The following is an 18,220-nucleotide window of genomic DNA, read 5'->3' as shown; positions in this document are numbered from 1 at the left end:
AAGCAGTACATTCTTTTTAAAATAAAAGGACAGAAATTGGAAGCTAGGCAGAGTTTAAGAAACATAAAAGCAAAAAGAGAGCGAGGACTTAGTAGACAGCATGTGAGTAGGTTCCAGAAGGTGCCTTACAAAAGCTATTTGACACAGACATATAATCACAATTCAAAGTCCAAGTTTGACACGGGATATGGCAACTGAGCAGTAGGTACACACTACAGCAGGCCTGCCCACGGACACACACAGAGATTATTACTGAAGTTCAGGAGACATGTGAGCATATTAAAGGATAAAAGGTAACTGAACTGCTTGGTTATGAACCATAATTGTGTTTAGAAAAAGTACATTAGCCAAGATGTACAAATACGCTGGTATTTTTCCTTTCAAAACTGTAACTGTTGAGGTTCTGAAATCTACCTGAAACCTTGGCTTAAAAAGGTTATGTTCATTTATGAACTCACTTTTATTGAAGATGAATGGAATCAAGCCAGCAAATGGTATTATTTTACTTTAAGTATGGATGTTAATACAATTTGATCCTCAAATTACACAACTGGAATCTATTTGACATTTCAAGGCCTCCAGCATTTCTCTAAACAAAATCGCATGGCAGACTTTGGCTAATACCGCATCATCTTCCCTCATACTTCTACAATTTAGTTTGGTTTCACGGTTCACGAGGAAAATAATGACATTTTTACCATCATTGCTCTTAGTGAAGATCGTTAGAAATGCCCCAAATAAACTTTGTTGACATTTAAGAACAGGCAAAGGGACTGAGACATTACTCATTTTTGTTACGTTGAAGTTTACACGGTGAAGATTTACTGAAAACAGCATGTGCAGCAGGCAGCAAGGGTGCCAGCAGGAGGGAAAAGACTACTAAAAATCAATAACTGCTATGTAGTATTTTGAAAGGTTCTTCACAACCTGGAAAGATAAGGAGACGGGTCCATGTTATGTGGACTTTGCTCCTGCAGAAAACGCAAGGGGTCCTCAAGCTGCCTCCTCTGCAGGTTTCTGTATATAAATCAAATCCCTCACATCAGTTTCTGCCGAAGTCTCTCCGGGGTATTGCTGCAAATTGGGCCGGTACAACTGCAATTCCCTTTCCTCCCTCTCCCCAGTTCAGACCACTTCCCTGGAGGCAACCTGCATGCACAACTATACAGCCAGTACTGCATATGCAGCCGGGGGAATGGTACGGGCCTCTTTAAACATTTACTACCAAAGGAAATGTATTTTTGTTTATTAATTCCCAAGCCTCAATTTCAACAGTGAAAGTCCAGCAAGACTTAGCATAACACCATGCCAGCAGTTTCTACCAAAATACCAACAGGAACTTCATTGTAGGATGGCTGATTGGATTTAGAACAGCGGGAGTCACTCGGGAGACAGTGTAAAACACCAATCTGACAAAAAACCTCTTCATTGATAATATATTCACTGATTTTAATTTTAATACAGCCCAATGTTATTGACTGTGAACAGATCAAACAATATATATAAATGCAAATAAAGCTTACCTACACTATTAACTTTTCAATTGGCTGCTAAACCACTTCCCTTCTCAAGGCATAAGGAATGTGCCAAGTAAAAGGAATTCCTTGTTTAATGAGACCACTTCTCTCTACTTTTTAAAAAATTATTTCCTTGGCTTGGCTGAGCCATTTCTATCAGCTTCCAATTTCTACTCTTTTCTTTCAAAGCCACATCTTCCGCAGTCCCTTGGACCTTCAAGCCTCAGATACCTCCTGTGGCTCCAGTGAAACAAAGTCCCTGAGAACAACTGTAATTTTCAATACGTGTGCTGTCCAAGTCAGCGCTCTAAGTTAAACGAGAGCTAAAGAACTGCCTTGGACTGGGGCCATATGTTGCCCTACTTCCTGCTGTGATATTGACCTCAGTGTCCCATCGTCTCACCTCCCTCAGTCATTTCCAAGACCTTTTCCAACATACATTTCCCTATTTGTGGAATACTTATTTACTCGGTTTCTACTGTAATTTATTTGTTCTTCCTTCAAAACCTCCCTGTGATTCTCTTCCTTTGCAACACCTTTGGTGAAAGGTGAAAACACCTTTGTAGCTCCACAGCACACCGCCCTGACCATACGCCCCTTCCATTCATTTCCTCTTCCAGACCTCTGCTGGTTTCCACCTTCCATTCTTTGTCTACTCCTTCTACACCTGACACCGTAAGGAAAGGAGATTTATGCAATTGCATCAATGCTTCTGCACGCACGTGCAGGGTGGTTTTGCCTTGGTCTCACCTTTTCTCCTGCCTGCTCCTTTCTAACATTTGAAGCCATTGACGGTTTTCAAGCCAGTTTCACAAACGGGTGGGTAATAGGTTGCATGGATAATTAAGTTCCTACATGTTGTGTCATCATGCATGCAGCTGGAAAAGTGGGAGCCTCTTAATTTTTCTACTGTGCAAACGCACATTGTGAGCCCGCACCTTATTAGACAGCACAGATTCCATCAAGAGCTCCTAAATACCTCATTCACAGGGGAAAAAAACACCTTACAACTAGTATTTACTTTTTTTTTTAAACATTAAAGTCAATCAACTTTAAGACCCTAACCTATAGGAAATAAGGTTTCCCTAACACCAGGCATGACAGAGCTACCTGTTCTTTTAAGTTCTTTTCACCTTTTTTTAAACCTGTGTTTGAGATAAATAATAAAACACCTCTGAAACATCAATTTGTTTATACATGTGTAATGCAGGCTGTAATACGTGCATGTATGTATACACTTTTATGAATTGAGATCTAATTAAAATCTTTAGCAGTATCAGCATCTTTCAGAATGAAAAAAACTATTATTATCTAATGCTAATTAAGTCACCCTGAAGGACTGGTAGAAAAACCAGCTACATCAATATAGCACAGCTAATTCCCTCACAGAATTAAGAAATAATACAATTCAACAGCTATTAATAATCACAACTACTGATTGCACATGAAGGAAAACCCTTCCCAAACAATTAAAAAAAGATGTGTATTGTGAAGGAGATGCATAAATTCAGTATTTCTACATTATCAACATTTTCAGCCTCATATGCTTTGGCCTCCTCATCTCTCTTCCTCATATAACATTTGTTTAGGAGAAAGTGATACATAGAAATAACTATTTCTTTTTTAAAAGTTGCAATTTGGGCAAATACAGACTGTTGTTAGTAAAAGCATTGCCCCAAAATAAAAGTTAATCATATTTCACCCCTAGTTGTAGTCCTGAGCTGTTTTATAACGATAGACATTGCGAGGGGTTTAACACCAATATCATACTTGTTTTAGCATCCTAACATGGGAAAACATAATCAGAGCAGTTTGATTAAACATAATAGTCCAAAATGTTTTAAAAAGAAAGGTAATCTAATCAGTAATATTCTACAAAGGTAACACATTAAGCTCAAATAAGAATCTGAATGTACAATATTGTTGCCTCTATATTTGTGCCAAATCCATCTAAGATTCATGAAACGAACATTTTATTTGGATTTCTAATGGAACGGCTTTACGTAGAAGCAGGGAGGAATGCAGTAAAATTCACACTGGATAAAGGAATTCTTTAAATGAGTGCTCTGTTAAACATTTACAGCTGTTCCAGTAGCACGATATGGCTAAGTACCACAGCATTCTTGGGCAGCACTTACCAACAGGTTTGGCATCCCATTCAAACAAGCATAATGGGGGAAATGCATAAAGGAGACATAAGATTCACAGGTTTAAGACTGAAAACCAATTGACAGAAAGCGAGTAAAGAATCGCTAAACTCTCTGCTTTCTTTTTGTTTGGGTTTTCATTTGTTTTCCCCCACCACCTTGTGTGCAAACCAGATCTACCCTGTCAGGACAAGCAATAACCAAGCATGGCTAAAAGGACTGTATGAAGTCATTTATAAAGGAGACTCGAAACCAGTAACACTTCCTTTGTCAGTAAGAAGTTATGGGCTTGCAAACATCCAAGCACAATTTTCACAATGAATGCTCCTCTTTACTTAAAACTACAAAATAGTCACACCATAAACATCACCAAGGCTCATCCACCGAAAACAATGAGACAAAGAAATCCAGCTGACAACATTTTACCTCCAAGTGGAAGAAAAGGTATGCATTGTGTATGTCACCATGGTGAAAAAAGGGAGCAGCCTTTTTTGAAGTGGGGGATGCGTTCTGCTGCCACAGTGCTTCCATACAAAGCAGGCGTGAAGGCTGCGCCGAAGATGAACACCTAGGACTGTTCATACATAAACAAGAGTGTTTTCAGGCTGCACTCCTCTGCAGACAACAGAGCGTCACCCAAAAAAGTTTACTCAGCCCCCAGGTGAGGCTTGGAGGTCCTGTTCTGCTCTCCAGACTTAACCACTGAAGTGTTCAAATGATCTATAACTTTAGGCACAGATTTTAGCCTTACTTAATAGGATTTATGTATGCATGTAAGTGCTTCGCAGAATATTAGCACATTTCAGGCCATGCCAAAATGAGTTGCCCAACCTGGGGTTTGAAGTCAAAGGATTACACCCCACCACTTTGCGAATGGCCCTAAAAGCAGACCCAGACCTGCCAGAAAGGCCTTTTACTCTGAAATTTTAAGTTTTGTTACTACTGTCAGCAATTTGACCCATATCTTTTATATGACCAACCATTTCTATTTGCAGTTGGGCTTTTTGTTCATCTCCTTGTTCCATTTTGTTCACGTATCATGTATCCAGACAGCAGTGGTAAATTAATCAGACTGGTGCACATTTGTCAGCCTGCTAGCTTTTCTCTGGCCACAGCAGTGAGTCTTGAATACAAAATCTTATCTCCGCAAGATCTCTTTGTTCCTACGACTTAGATCTCAGTGTAATCTGCAGCAGCAGTTTAAGTTTTTTATTTCCAAAAGGGGGACAGTGCTAGGGTGAAAAACAAGGGATACAGGAGAGTTGCTGTGAAAGGCATATTGAATCACTGCCCACACAGATGGCTGAGTCAAGTATACTAAGAAAAATGCAGCATTCCCTGTCAAATCCTAATTCATGACCATTAAAATCTGCGACACAACAACAGACGCAAAATGTTGTAGTAGTTGTCTCATGGGAAGTTGATTATATTTTCTTAAATTCTTAATTGAAAAATAAACTACTGCATTATCTTAGTTGTGTCTTTAATGAAGACTTAATTAAAGCCTGAAGAACAACCATCGTCCCCTTCCTTACTCCTAGTCCCTAAGTCCACATTTATAGTTCATACAGATATTGTTACTATTTGCTAAGATCCAAAACATTCTTCTTGATGCTGCACAAGATCTATGGTATGAGGAGTCCTTGCTCCAGATACCAGGGCCCAAGCACAACAGAGCAGGCAGGAGCAAGCAGCCCAGATGCACAACTGAGAAATTTTTCTTGCTCAGTGGAGTCAGCAGGAAATACGGATTTCCAGGGTGTTTGGTTGGCAAAGAAGACACAGTGGTGGAGGTGAAGGAAGGCAACGTATCAAACCAGGAGCAACATGGAAGATGGCACCAGCAGAAGCAAGGTTTGCAAACAAGCTGTGTGCTGGCAGAGCAAGGAGACAAGATGGGAAGAGACAGAGCTCATGCAGCTGCCACCAAACGTCAGCCCAGGTCAGGTTCCCTCAGGATCCTTCCTCCTCCACAAAGAGCACGACAGTTCTTCCCAGTTAAGACTGTAGTAACGAGCTCTACCTGTTAAATCTAGCTGTCCCATGAACGAAAAACATATGATGTGCAGTGGGACTTGAAGGGGGAAAGTGGTGGGCTTAAAGGACGCGTAAAAGATGCTTTTGCTCCCAAGGCTGCCTTCACTTTACAGCAGCCTCTGACTCATTAGGAGATAAACTCAACACTCAATGTTGTGCCAACTTCTGATGAAAATACAACCTTCTGTCTGTCTGTCTGTCAGATGGTTTGTTAAGTTCTGGGAGAAAAAGTATTGGATGAATCTGAGCACCCTTCACTCAGGACTCATCGCAATTTCAGTAGCACAACCAATAAGTAGCAGCAAATTAGTAGAAAAGGAATGAGATGGGAGTACAGTACAAGAGCTGGCTGTGTCTCAACCAGAGAGAAAGTTAGTTAAAAGCACTGCTAAATGCTCTAAACTTGGAGCTCAGCAGAATTTTCTGGGCTCCTTACAATATCATTGCTTTTCAGTTCATATTTGCCTCTGGATAAAAACTGTGAAGTTTCACTGGTGTCACTGAAGAGACAGGTAACATGGTAAAATCCTAACATAATTTTGTTAAATCCAAAAAAGTACTTTGTTTCTCAAAATCCCCTGGGTGTTCATGGTGCTTCTAGATCAAGAAAGCCATGGATGGATGATGAATATTTAATTCAGAGATCTCAGAGGCAGTGAACACCGACACATCCACACACAAAGCACCACTTTCACAAAGTGGTTTTCAGGTGGACTGTAAGAACAGTGTGTGCTGTAAGAACAAAACCTTACCTGGGATTAAGAAATAAATATGTCTAATTTCAATTTCAGCTAAATGTTCAGATGCTACTGGACATACTACTGTACAGAAAAAAATACTTTTATGAGGTTAGAGATAGCTCAATGCCACAAAATTGCAATGCATTCATGTTGTGGGTCCACAGTAGTGAACTCACAACAGTAATCCTACTTTAAAAAAACTCCTCCCCAGGATGGAGTGTGTCAGCCTGATAAAAGGCAGAAGAATTTCCAGGAAGCTGACACATCAGAAAAGGAGGATTCAGAAAGGTGCCATACATTATTCCAAAGAATACAACTTTCATGAATTACAGGAATAAAGACTGAAAAGAATACCAATGATCTAGAACACCTGGATGACTGTATATATTATTCTCTAATTCCCAAGAAGTATCACTGGAGACATTTCGATGCAAAGTTGCTTTAAATATCTGTTAAGTAGTTTGTTGCTATAGTCTATAAAGAGTGGTTTTCCATCAGCCTAAGAGCTACATTAAGTGTCAAGTAGAAACGCACCATACTTCCCCAAAAGACTCCCACAGTTTTTCAAGAAAATACCATTCTCATCATCAAATTGGCCTGGAAGAATTTGAAGACTAGGAGAAGAGTATAAAATAAAACATTATCGAGCTAAAACATTTTTTGAAGTCTTCTGTAAGAGAAGACAGATTTTGTGGGCTGAGAAAGTAACAGGAAGTTAACATTAGTCTAAAAAGTTTAAGGACATTATAATCTATTAGTGTGGTGACAGTATGTTACAGGACGTTATTGGAGAGCTATTTCATGCTCCTCAAATTCATCAGCCAGTCTCTTCTGAAAATAGCTAGAATTCTCTACTAAGTTTTCCAGTTCCTAAATGAAACTAAACCAGACGACTTTTAAAGCCTGGCAATAAAAGCTACCCTAATTTTCAGCAAAACTCAAATCTCTGACATACATGTGGAAGTAGGACTGCTCCAGGCAGAGACCTGTAACAGAGAGTGTCCTTGGATCGGCCCTGCACGGTGGCACTGCAGGAGCCACAGTGAAAGTAAATCACAACTCTCACACTCCTTTTGATAATTATGCCTGGCCTAACGAGGTCTTTACAGATTCTAAGTGTCCTACAGAAACATCATAAAAAGAGAGCTCGCTAGAGCAGCAAGTGAAGCACAAGTTGTACAGAGTCATCACCATTCCCTACACGTAAAAAACACATCATTGCATTTCTATGCCAGTTGGAGCTGCTGCTAGCTGTTTTTTCCAGACGTGACCTGAAAAACACTGCATAGGGGCAGCCCAGTATGGGTCTTACAATTGGGTGAATAACCCTAATAGCCGCTTTATTCCTCCTAATGGTTTACTCTCCCCTCTCTTGCACCCCAGAGATGGAACCGATGTTAGAAACCAACCAAAACACTTAAGATTTCGAGCCCAGATTTAACAGTAACAGCTGTGTGGAATAAAGTTAAATCCATGTTCCTGACTTTAAATACTTTATTTTTAAAATCTGTCTATCTCCCCCTAGTGGCCCCAATAGCTTCTTAGAAGGAATATAATAAGCAGAAACCCATTGATCTCCAGATGTTCCCACTTCCTGAGAAAAATGCAGTCATTGGCCTGCCTTCATCCCAATTTGGGGGCTTCACAAAGAAGGAAGAGCAAACCTAACTAAAATACCCACATGCTCATAAATAAGTCTTTAAATGTTACAGAAAACATTTGCAAGAACCAGGTGTTTAAGCTACACAGATCTTCAAAAGGACTTTCCCACAAATCTGAATGAAATTAAAATATCACTTCTAGGGAGCCTTACCTGGACACTAAAGACAGTATCGCTAGAAGTGGGCTACCACCATGGCTGCCCTCATTTTTAACTTCTTGGAACTTCTGGGTCTGACTAGCTATCATTTCAAAAAAAGTCATCTTGTATCTTACTGGGAGTAGAATCCATACGCATGTTTCCAGAAATTATTTTAGAGGTCTTCCTCCACCAACACTAAAACCTGCTAACAGAACTATCTCTTACAAATACAATACAGCTGCCTTTATATACATAATTTTACTAAGAGATAATTCTCAACACACTTCTGAGCAACAAATTTTACAGACTGGATTTGTGTTTTAATACTAAAAGTGCATAATTTGGGCGTAGTGCACAGTACTACAGTGACACATTAGTGCTCAGAAGCAGATGTTTCCTAGCATCAACAACTACTTTCTTCCTGAAGTTCAACTACTAAATTCATATTAAGATGCCAGAAACACATTGTTTTTCAATATGTTAAACATATATATATGTGTGTGTGAAAGTTTGCTTTTTAATACCAGAGTATTTTATTAAAAAAAAAAAACCACACTACCAAATCCTCAACCTTGTAACTAAGTCTTTATCCATTAGCCACAATTCCAATGAGAAAACAATCAAGGTTATTTCTAAATAGAAAGAAGTGGCAAACACCGATCTACCTATGCAGAAGAACATTGTTTTCTACTATTCCGTCTGTTTTAAAACCCAGAATGATATGCTTTTCTCTGCCAAAAATGATTTGCAGGGAGAAAAAGTGAAGCCTACAGGTCTTCCAAGTAACAACAACAGGCTAGAGATAGAGCTAAAAATCTATTCCCAACTTTTCAAGTCTTAATACTAAGCCTTTCCATGAGATTGTATTGTTTCTCTGCACACCTAATGTTAAACATCTAAATAGAAATCTAGGAGCCCAACTTTAGGTACTCTCGTTTTGAAATATGCAGAAAGGCTAGAAAGGGGGAGAAAACAAGAAGCAGTGGTAGCTGTAGTCTATCGAAAAAAGAAAGAGGTTGCAGTTCAGCTTAAGAAATGGAAAAGATTCATGCCTCACCTAAACCTTTCATATGGAAATCATTTATGGGACAGAAGCCAGTTTTCCTCAGGACAATGAAAGACAACAAAACCCGCAGCCGTAAATCCAAATAATTCTGTTGGATTTTAAGAATTACACAAAGATCGTACTCTAAACAAAACTTCAGCTGCTGGATACAAAATAAGATACACCTTTAAATCAAGATAAGCATTTTATTTTTTCCTGACAAAAATGCACTGTGATGCATTCTAAAAAGACATACAGATAGACTAATTTTAACCCGCTTCAGTGATCATCATAAATACCTGCATATTACTCTTGTTATCATTAGAAAAATGTGACTACAGATATAGTAAAGGAGAGCACTTAAGTCCTGGCCCCACGTACTTCCTAGATAATAGAGGTAAAAGTATAAGACAATTCCAATTGCACCTACAATTTCAGAGGTATTTCACTGCCATTTAGAAAACTGAAATGCAACATGCATGTTTACACACACACACTCACACACTGGAGGTATATATTGACACCTATTTAATGAAAAGTATGATCACAGTTTTGTGAATGTGATACTATCAGAGCAATAAATCTGAGTTATACAGGTCAAAGTGTTGTTCTATATTAATAATAAAATACATATATAACCTAATGATGTCATCCTGCTGCAATATTGTATTTCCAGATATGCAGAGGATTGCAGTGTAGTGAGAAGTATTGTACTGAAAGGCGATCTGAATTGCATGCTGACTTAACAAGAAAAGATTGCTACAACCATCCTCTCAGAATTTGTAAATGAATTCTGCTTCCATTTCAACGCCGACACTACACTTTGTAAAGAAGCTGGGGTTTGTGCGTGTGCGTGATCTGGTTACCTGTGACACATTTGGGAGATTTTACCTGTCCAACCAAGCCAGCAGACTTTTAGCTGCTCCAATCAGATCCACTACTGATGTCAGAAAATCATTCGGTAATTTGCGGCTGGTCCTTCCATCATAGTGACCGCTCCTCCTCCTCCCAGTGATGAAGTTCTGCAGGTTTTTGGCAGATGCATTCAGTTTGTGAGAAAGGGTTTTTAGATTTTCCGTTTCCAAGCCATAATTCTGCATCGAAAAAAAGATAAAGAAAAGTTATCTTTGCAGCTGAACATGAAGTACCGAGAACAGCAAGACTGCTCTTCTGCTTCAAAATTTAAACCATTCCTAATAATTAAGGTAGAAATACACCCACTCATTAGTTTTTAAATGTATGGCATGTTCTGTTTCTAAAGTGCATAAAAATAGAACAAAAGAAGTGCAAAATTTTGAGTGATCTTTTAGCTCGTTTTAAGTGCACTGAGAAAAACATCTCGAAACGAAGAAAAAAATCTAGTCTGGAAGATTGATTTGCAAAGCAGTGCGTCACTCGCAGCAGATCAGATGGTTCTCTCAGTAGGTCTGATGGTTAGGGGTCAGTCCCTGGTGTCCATACTCACACCGATTCTTAAGATCTCATTAGTCAAGAGGGCTTGCAACTAGCAGAAGTATGGAGTATGGACACAGTGTGACACCAAATTGCTTTTGTTGGTTTCAGTGAAGGAAGCACAGTCATTACCTTATTTTTATTTTTGTTAGCAGTAAAGAACAACCAGAATCACAGACCAGGGAACACAGTGATACTCAGCTCAATGTCTGAGTTGTCCTTTTAAAGTCAAGTTGTAAACTTTGCTTCCATTTAAGAGTCAATCCCTTAAACTTAAATTATATTCCTCAGATGTGCAGCAGAGACAGAAACAATTATGCAGAAATATTAACAAATAGTACTTGAAAATCCTTCAAATATACAACTGTTGCTGAAACAGTACAAGAGAATGTCCTAATTTAATGTTCAATTACAATATAATATAGTACAATCAGTTATTTGTTATTTCTAGAATAGATTTGTTTTCCTCACAAATGCAAATAATTAATAGAGTTATTTCAAAAGAGATCTTTTGCCTCTGTAAAGGCAAAGCAAAAGCAATTACATAGACTTGAGCTTATTATTCCTGTAAGAGAAAGATGGGACTTCTGAAGGTGCTCCTCGCCTCAACCACATCACAGGGTTATAACACGGGATGCTCACAACTTGTTCAGCTGACGATGGAGGGGGCTACTATCAAAGGTGGACTGTTTCCTACCACAAAGGATGATGAAGTAGGATGCAGAAAGCCCCGCAGCTGCACACAAAAAAAATCTACTTCCTAACGACACCCCGCCTCATCCTCCCACGGCCCCGCTTTGGTCCCCACGCTAATCTGTCCACAAAGTGAAGAGATGGGAGAAGGGATATATTTTACAATGCTAAATTAAGACCACTGAAGCTTATTTACCTTAGTCTTTTTTCTATAGGAAATGGGGGTGGGGGGGTGTGATTATTTACAGCAGTTATCATGCTCCTAATCCAAACCATCTACTGAAGGAACCTGATCTCCTCTTTAATTACACAGGGACTGCAGGAACATCACACTGAAGCTAGCCCCAGCCCTCCCACACAATGGGACTTCGAAGCAAATGGGAGATCATCATGGAAAGGAGAGACTGCCGCCTCCCAGCCAGCCCCTCTTCCCCCTTGTAAACCCAACACACTTCGTGGGGGAGACACTAAAGCGACAGCCATCTTTCCGCTGCAGAGGATGCGCTTTGGGACTCGGATGAAGGCAGAAGTGACCACACACTAAGGCTGTACTTTAAAAACTGCTACTGTAACATCTGTGAACATCCATATTTTGGGGAAAAGAAGGCTTTGTGGGCAGGTTTCTCAACTCCACAGTTTCTGCACAGGTGCCGTCCTCTGCCACCATGTTCAGTTCCCAATTAGACAAATTGTATGTTTGGGCAGTGACTTTTTCACCAGGTAAATATTCGATAGCAATTACACAACAGATAGAGTTAGGTTATAAATAAAAAATTACAAGTTGAAAACAATAAACTGGGATGGAAAAGTAAAACGTACTTCATTATGCAGCTAAACGGCTCATAACTAATAACTTATTAAATCAGAACAAATTAAAAAGATAAACATCAGATAAAAATAAATTTGTTTTTGCTGCCGTTTTCTGTGGTTGCTGTGTCTGAGAGACCAAGATGGAGATTGAGGACTGCGTGGGAGTAGGTTGGAAAAAAATACCAGGTTTGTTCTTCTGCCATCCTGCTTCTTGAGCACCTAGCTCATTTTGGGAAAATTAACGGGGGAAGAAACAAATGAAAGATATTCTGGATGAAAGATATGTCACACCAAACGTCTTGCAGATCAGCCAAGAGATCCCTCTCTTTCTCCATCCCTCGTTTTGTCACCTTGTCCATACCTCATCCACTTTGATGGCGGGTGTCGGGTACCAGCGGCGCTGGCGTGCCATGCCCACCGCAGCCACAACCCCGGTGGGAGATGCACAGACCTCCACTCCCACCAGAAAGCAAAGCACCAGCAAAAAGAAAGCCTGCAATATCGGACACTGCGGACTGAGCAAAACAATACTCAAAAATTCATTCTACAACAAGAAAATACAGTGCATTTGTGTATACGCCTCTTTAGAAAATCGGCTCCTGTAAAAGCTTAGTGGCTTCTTGTTAACATTTCAAGTGATGGCCACCTACAGACACACGTTTTTCAGACGTCTTTTTTCACTGTCAGATACATGGCAAGGAAGAGACAATGTTAACAGATACAAAGTCTATTTTCACGCATATTCATCAAATGTGTGTGCGTTCTTTAACATAAAAAAACTGAGGGGCAAGCGTAACGCCTAAGCTACACATAAAATTCAGTCTTACATGAGGAATGGCACTGATTTTGGTAAAGTCTCCACCTGTAATATGAGACAGATAAACCCAGGGATGGAAAACACAGAGATAAATTTCAGGCAGAACAGATTTTTGGGCAGCAGTGTTTATCGAAGCCTTCAAGTAGAAGGATCCTATCACAACAGCCAAGCTAACAAAACCCCCACTTTGTTTATCACTAATAGTTCTGGCCCATACTAAAAACGAACAAAGAGTTGCACGTTCTAATATTGGAAAAAAGCTTGCTCAAATAATAACTGCCAAGCTTAATCATACTTTATATGCGATAATATACTAGTAGCAATATGGTTTTCTTAGAAATGCACTGCGTTTATTTTCAAGCACTGTAAAGAAGATAATTGCAGGAAAAGGAGACAATTCTTTGTTTTCCCCTACTCTGCATTTAGCCGGCACTAACGTAAGTTATGCTTTCATTAGCCAAAATAAATTCACAGTCACTGAAAGAACCACAAGGAAATCTCTGCGTGCTTGTAGAGACTGCGAGAAGCAAAGCAAGTGGACGCATCCGCTTTCTCAACGAGAGGCCACCGAGCAAGAGTCTCTTCAGAGACACCCCACCTCAACTGAAATGGCTCTAATGGAGTCTCTCCTGGCAATCACAAAACAAGAACCTGATGAAGCTAAGCTATGCAGAGCAATAGCTTGTCAGCAGGTGTTCGAACTAAAGGTGGTGTGAGCTATTAATAGACGTTTTACCTGCTAATTACTTTTCTGTGGCTTCACATGACAGTGTGAGTGATGAATTGTAGCTCTTTTCTTCACACGCTGACAAGCAGCAGCTCTAATCACCACTGATGAGTTTTGCTTTTTTTTTTTTTTTTTTTGGTGAGGAGAGCCAGCCTAGTCCCTCTGCCAGCCCATCCTTGCACCAGCACCACAGGGCAGGAAGGGAGTTTAGTAACCAAGCTTTGGAAGTAAAGTGACATTTTCTTGATCAATGTTCACTAGCTGTCTCCTCTGCTTCCCCCAGTTGAAAAAAAATAAGAATAAAAATCAGAGGTCATTTCGTCTCTTCCCTGTGTTAAATTCACTTAACCCTTGCTGGCAGGGAAGCGCATGTCACACTGGTTAAAAAGCAGTGTGTTCCTAACTCATCTAGTGCTAACTAGCTCTGCGGGGTCAGACAGGGTGTCTAGAAGCTGCTGAGACCTTTAGTCTAGGTGTTTTTATGCTGCCTGTTGCAAATGCAAAGCTAACTGAAAAAGCCAAGCTCAGATACCAAAAGAAGTCCAGACCTAAACACAGCACGTTATGCAATACAAAGATAGCCACAGTCCCACTGACAAATCCAGAAATCCCTTAGAACAGATGTCTCGAGCACAACTTTTATGCGGCCACGAACGCCTCTACATCTCCAAGCACAAAGGCCACATCAAGTTCAATGACATCGTTTGACTCCTACAAACAATCCAAGGTAGAGAAATGAGCGTATGCCCCCTCCGCCTCCCTCCCTAAAGAACCGCTCCTTCTCTTCAGCCCAGAAAGCTGCTGGAAAAACACGTGGAGCAAAAGCCACGCAGCGACCAGTGCTAATTCTTACTGAAGAGACACACAACAGGAACTGAAGATACTACTGTAACACTGGTGCTTGGGGGCAAAAGGAAAATAAAACCAGTTTTTCCAGGCAGGCAGAGCAGATAGCAGTGCTGACATCGATTAGTTTCTGCTGCCCCTCTGGAGAAGGCAACCATGACTGTATAAACCACAGAAGGTAAAGGTTTATTTTTCTTTGGCAAACGTTTATCACCATACGCGCAATAATTATTTTTTAAAGAAGGAAAAAAATGGCAACCTTTTGAAAAGACAGATATTAAGGTCTAGATAGCTGTACCGTGTAACAAATTATGTGTAGCATATAATAAATTATGTGTGAAGAAATGCACCTTCTCAGTTATGCCTGATATCTCTCAGTAATATGGATAACAATCATAAGGATGAAATCATAAGTTTTCTCCCTAAATGCAACTTTTCAAAAAGTATTTTTCCACTTATTCACAGACTGAATGCAGGAGTTTTAGGTAAGGACAGCATATGACCGCTAAGAAATGGACTTAAGGTAACCCCAAGCAAGATTAATTCTGCTCCTCACTATTTTTCAGTACTTTCATCTTCCATATTTAACTCTTGAGCATTATTTCTGTATGTATTATTTATTGCCTTTAAACAACCAACCTGGAAACAGTAAAGTTCAGAGTCCTCAGTTCTCAGGAAGCCTGGGGAAGTTTTTAAACGAATAATCAAAGCAGCATCACATGGCTCCCATGGCACGTGGCAGCCATTTCGAAACCACACCTCAAAATTTGGGGCAGGCAAAGATTTGCCAAGAAAAATTCCACCTTTTGTCTCTAACATTGTTTTTAAAAATGAACAAGCTGCATCTGAACCTCATTCTCCAAAACACTTGGCTGAACACATCCCACAAAGTATGAGGCAGATCGCTTACCAGCCCAAAGTTGCGAGCAACTGAGAAACACAGCTTGTCATATGGAAGGTGCCTTATGTAACTTTATACCTCATCAGATCTGCCTACGACATATATTTCTAACGGCCCTTCTTCCAGCATCACAAAATGCCAACACTAAGGTTATCTCTCCTTCAAATAGCACTGACGTATGGGGTAATTTAGAAGCGTGCAACACATGATCCTTACACATCTGTTTCGTAAACACAGAATAAGTAGATAAGAAGAAAAAGGCAGATAGCTCAAATGGCGCTTATCATTTACTGCAATTATTAAACATATACCGATTAAAATGCAAATGGTTTCAAAGAGTATAATATTTGTCCTAAATGTTTACAGTCAGAAAAACTCAGGTGCATGATACTTATAGCCCTGCAGAACCTGGGAAAGATTCATAATCATCATCATCATCCCCTTTCCTGAAAAGTGCCCTTCTTTTTCTACAGCACAATCAAGCAACGTATCAAAAAGCCAAGTCCTGGTCATGCTTTGTAGCACTAATAGAGCAATTACATAAACTATTCTTTTTTACTCTTATTCAGTCATCAGACTCTGCAAGACCAAGTGCTCATTATTTTTTTGTTTTTCTACTTTCTCATGTAATTTTGTCCCTAGCCAGCCAAGTGCTCTTATTTCTCCAGAATTCAAACTACCAGTTACATACTGGTACTAACAGCTAAACAGCAGTTTCAAAAAAAAAAAAAAAAAAAAAAAAAAAAGGAAATAAGTAAATTATTAGGAATACGCTACCTCTTTAAAATATTTTAAATTGTAACAGCCCCTTTTTATCTTTTATCCAGTCTGCTTTTCACTGTGGGGTTGGATCTTTAAAGGTCCCTTCCAACCCAGACCATACTATGACTCCATGAACTGGAGCATATATTTCGTACTTGCCCAAAACTCCAAACAGCCCAAAGAAAAAAGCAACTAAGAAAAGTATCTAGGATCCACAGCTGATTCTTGAGGCGAGTGGGAGGAAGGACATTCACCCTTTGCATACAGACATTTTTACTGCCTTTGGCATACCACAGGGTTTCCTGCAGTTCTGTAACGAAGATCTACTAACAGCAGCAACAGACATTTTCAGTGTGATCTATATGAGGTATCAGAAAGCCGTTAACTCCTTAGCTTTATTGATCTGGTGATGGACTTCAGGATTTCCTCCTCTGCAGTTAGTTAAGTTAGCTCATGCTGAAGACAAAAAGGCAGGTGATATATAAGCAGAACTTTAAACTTGCAAAGGGCAATAGAAAAAAGGGTAAGTAATTTTTCTGCTATGAGCACGCAGAATATTAACAATAAATCCCAACTCCAGTACATACAAATCTCCATTCCGAAATGAAGTCTTCCTCATTTAGCACTATGGTGATTAAGTCTAATATTCACTACTACTGACAAAAGCAGTTTTTAAGATCTGGCTAGTGATAAGGGCAAAGGAAAGGATTTCTGTGTGAGAAATGGCAAGAAGATGAAATTAAGATAAAAGGTATAATTCTTAAGAGAAATCGAATCATTCACGGGTAAAGTAGGTCTATTTTTTACATTCATTTGCATATAAATGTTTTGTGTTAATGGTAAACGATAAGTAATTTCATGCTGTTAGTGCACACCAATGTTTCCTCTGCCAAATAATAATGCTATTTCATCTGCTGCAATCGTCTAGCTTTACAGATTCAAATATACAGTGTATAATAAATTCCTGTGCAGCCATAGCAGATTTAAATAACTAGCATGAAACCAGCACCAAAACCAGTATCCTGTACAAAGCAAAAACTGTTCTGTTTTTTAACCAAACTCTACTCTGCACAAAGGCAGATTCCCTGAAGAAGTATTTTGCAAATTCAGATGGACTTTACTAAGTTCTTTGTTTAAGGAAAACTTTAAAGCATCCAAAAGTTATTTGTGAAGTTTTCTAAATATTCTTATCTTCCCAAAACAAAATATTTCCCACTTTAAGGTCTCCTTTTAAAAATATTTGAAAATATTAAAAATCGAACAAAACTTATTTAATCTTCATGCAAATAAAATGTATGATATTTTGGAGAAGTAAAGCAAAAAAAATCCTCATGCATCAAGGCATTGTGGTGATATGTTAGGTAAACTAGATCATTTTCTTAAAAGATGGAAGAAGTCATCTTTGGTTGTGCAGTCTTCAGTCTTTGTATTTTCCAGGCAGTGAGGCAAAGGGTAGCATTTTCTGGGAAAAATATGACACCAAGGAAACATAAAATTTACAGTCCACGGACTCTCAGAAAAATATGGTCATACCCAGTTTTGAAAAATTAAACTCCATCTCCTGACAATCAGGTGATGGAAAAAGAATTATGTGCATTTCTTTGCGTTCTGCAGCACAGTTAGGTGCTTCGGGAGCTACAAGACCTCCAGATGCACTCCAAACCTGAAGACTGATACAGTGATCTGATGGCACTATCTAAGTAATGTGTTCTTCAGTATGCACTTCTCTTTTCACAAGCATCACCTCCATCTTTCCTCAATTTACTTTCCGATGGCATTGTTCATTCACATCCAGTGCTTAAAGCAGCCATCAAAGAAACAAGGCTCGCCACATTTTATGTGTGGCTGAAGGTCTGCTACACTGTTGTCTGTTTACTGATGAAATGCAAAGCAGCCTTAGACTAGCTTCACTGCCACGCACATAC

The 18,220-nt window shown here is 39.4% G+C and overlaps 1 protein-coding gene across 7 annotated transcripts in view; it reads right to left on the bottom strand.

The window, feature by feature from the left end:
* Positions 1–18,220, bottom strand: part of CNKSR2 (connector enhancer of kinase suppressor of Ras 2) — a 217,889-nt gene that overhangs the window by 159,071 nt on the left and 40,598 nt on the right. For all 7 annotated transcript variants that reach the window (XM_054211248.1, XM_054211258.1, XM_054211269.1 and 4 more), the window contains exon 3: positions 10,179–10,381. In XM_054211248.1, coding sequence (XP_054067223.1) covers positions 10,179–10,381 — 203 coding nt within the window. The remainder of the gene's footprint in view (positions 1–10,178; positions 10,382–18,220) is intronic.

The sequence above is a fragment of the Rissa tridactyla genome, chromosome 1, assembly GCF_028500815.1.
Source record: "Rissa tridactyla isolate bRisTri1 chromosome 1, bRisTri1.patW.cur.20221130, whole genome shotgun sequence".
Taxonomy (NCBI): domain Eukaryota; kingdom Metazoa; phylum Chordata; class Aves; order Charadriiformes; family Laridae; genus Rissa; species Rissa tridactyla.
This window is presented reverse-complemented; position numbering and strand designations above follow the sequence as displayed.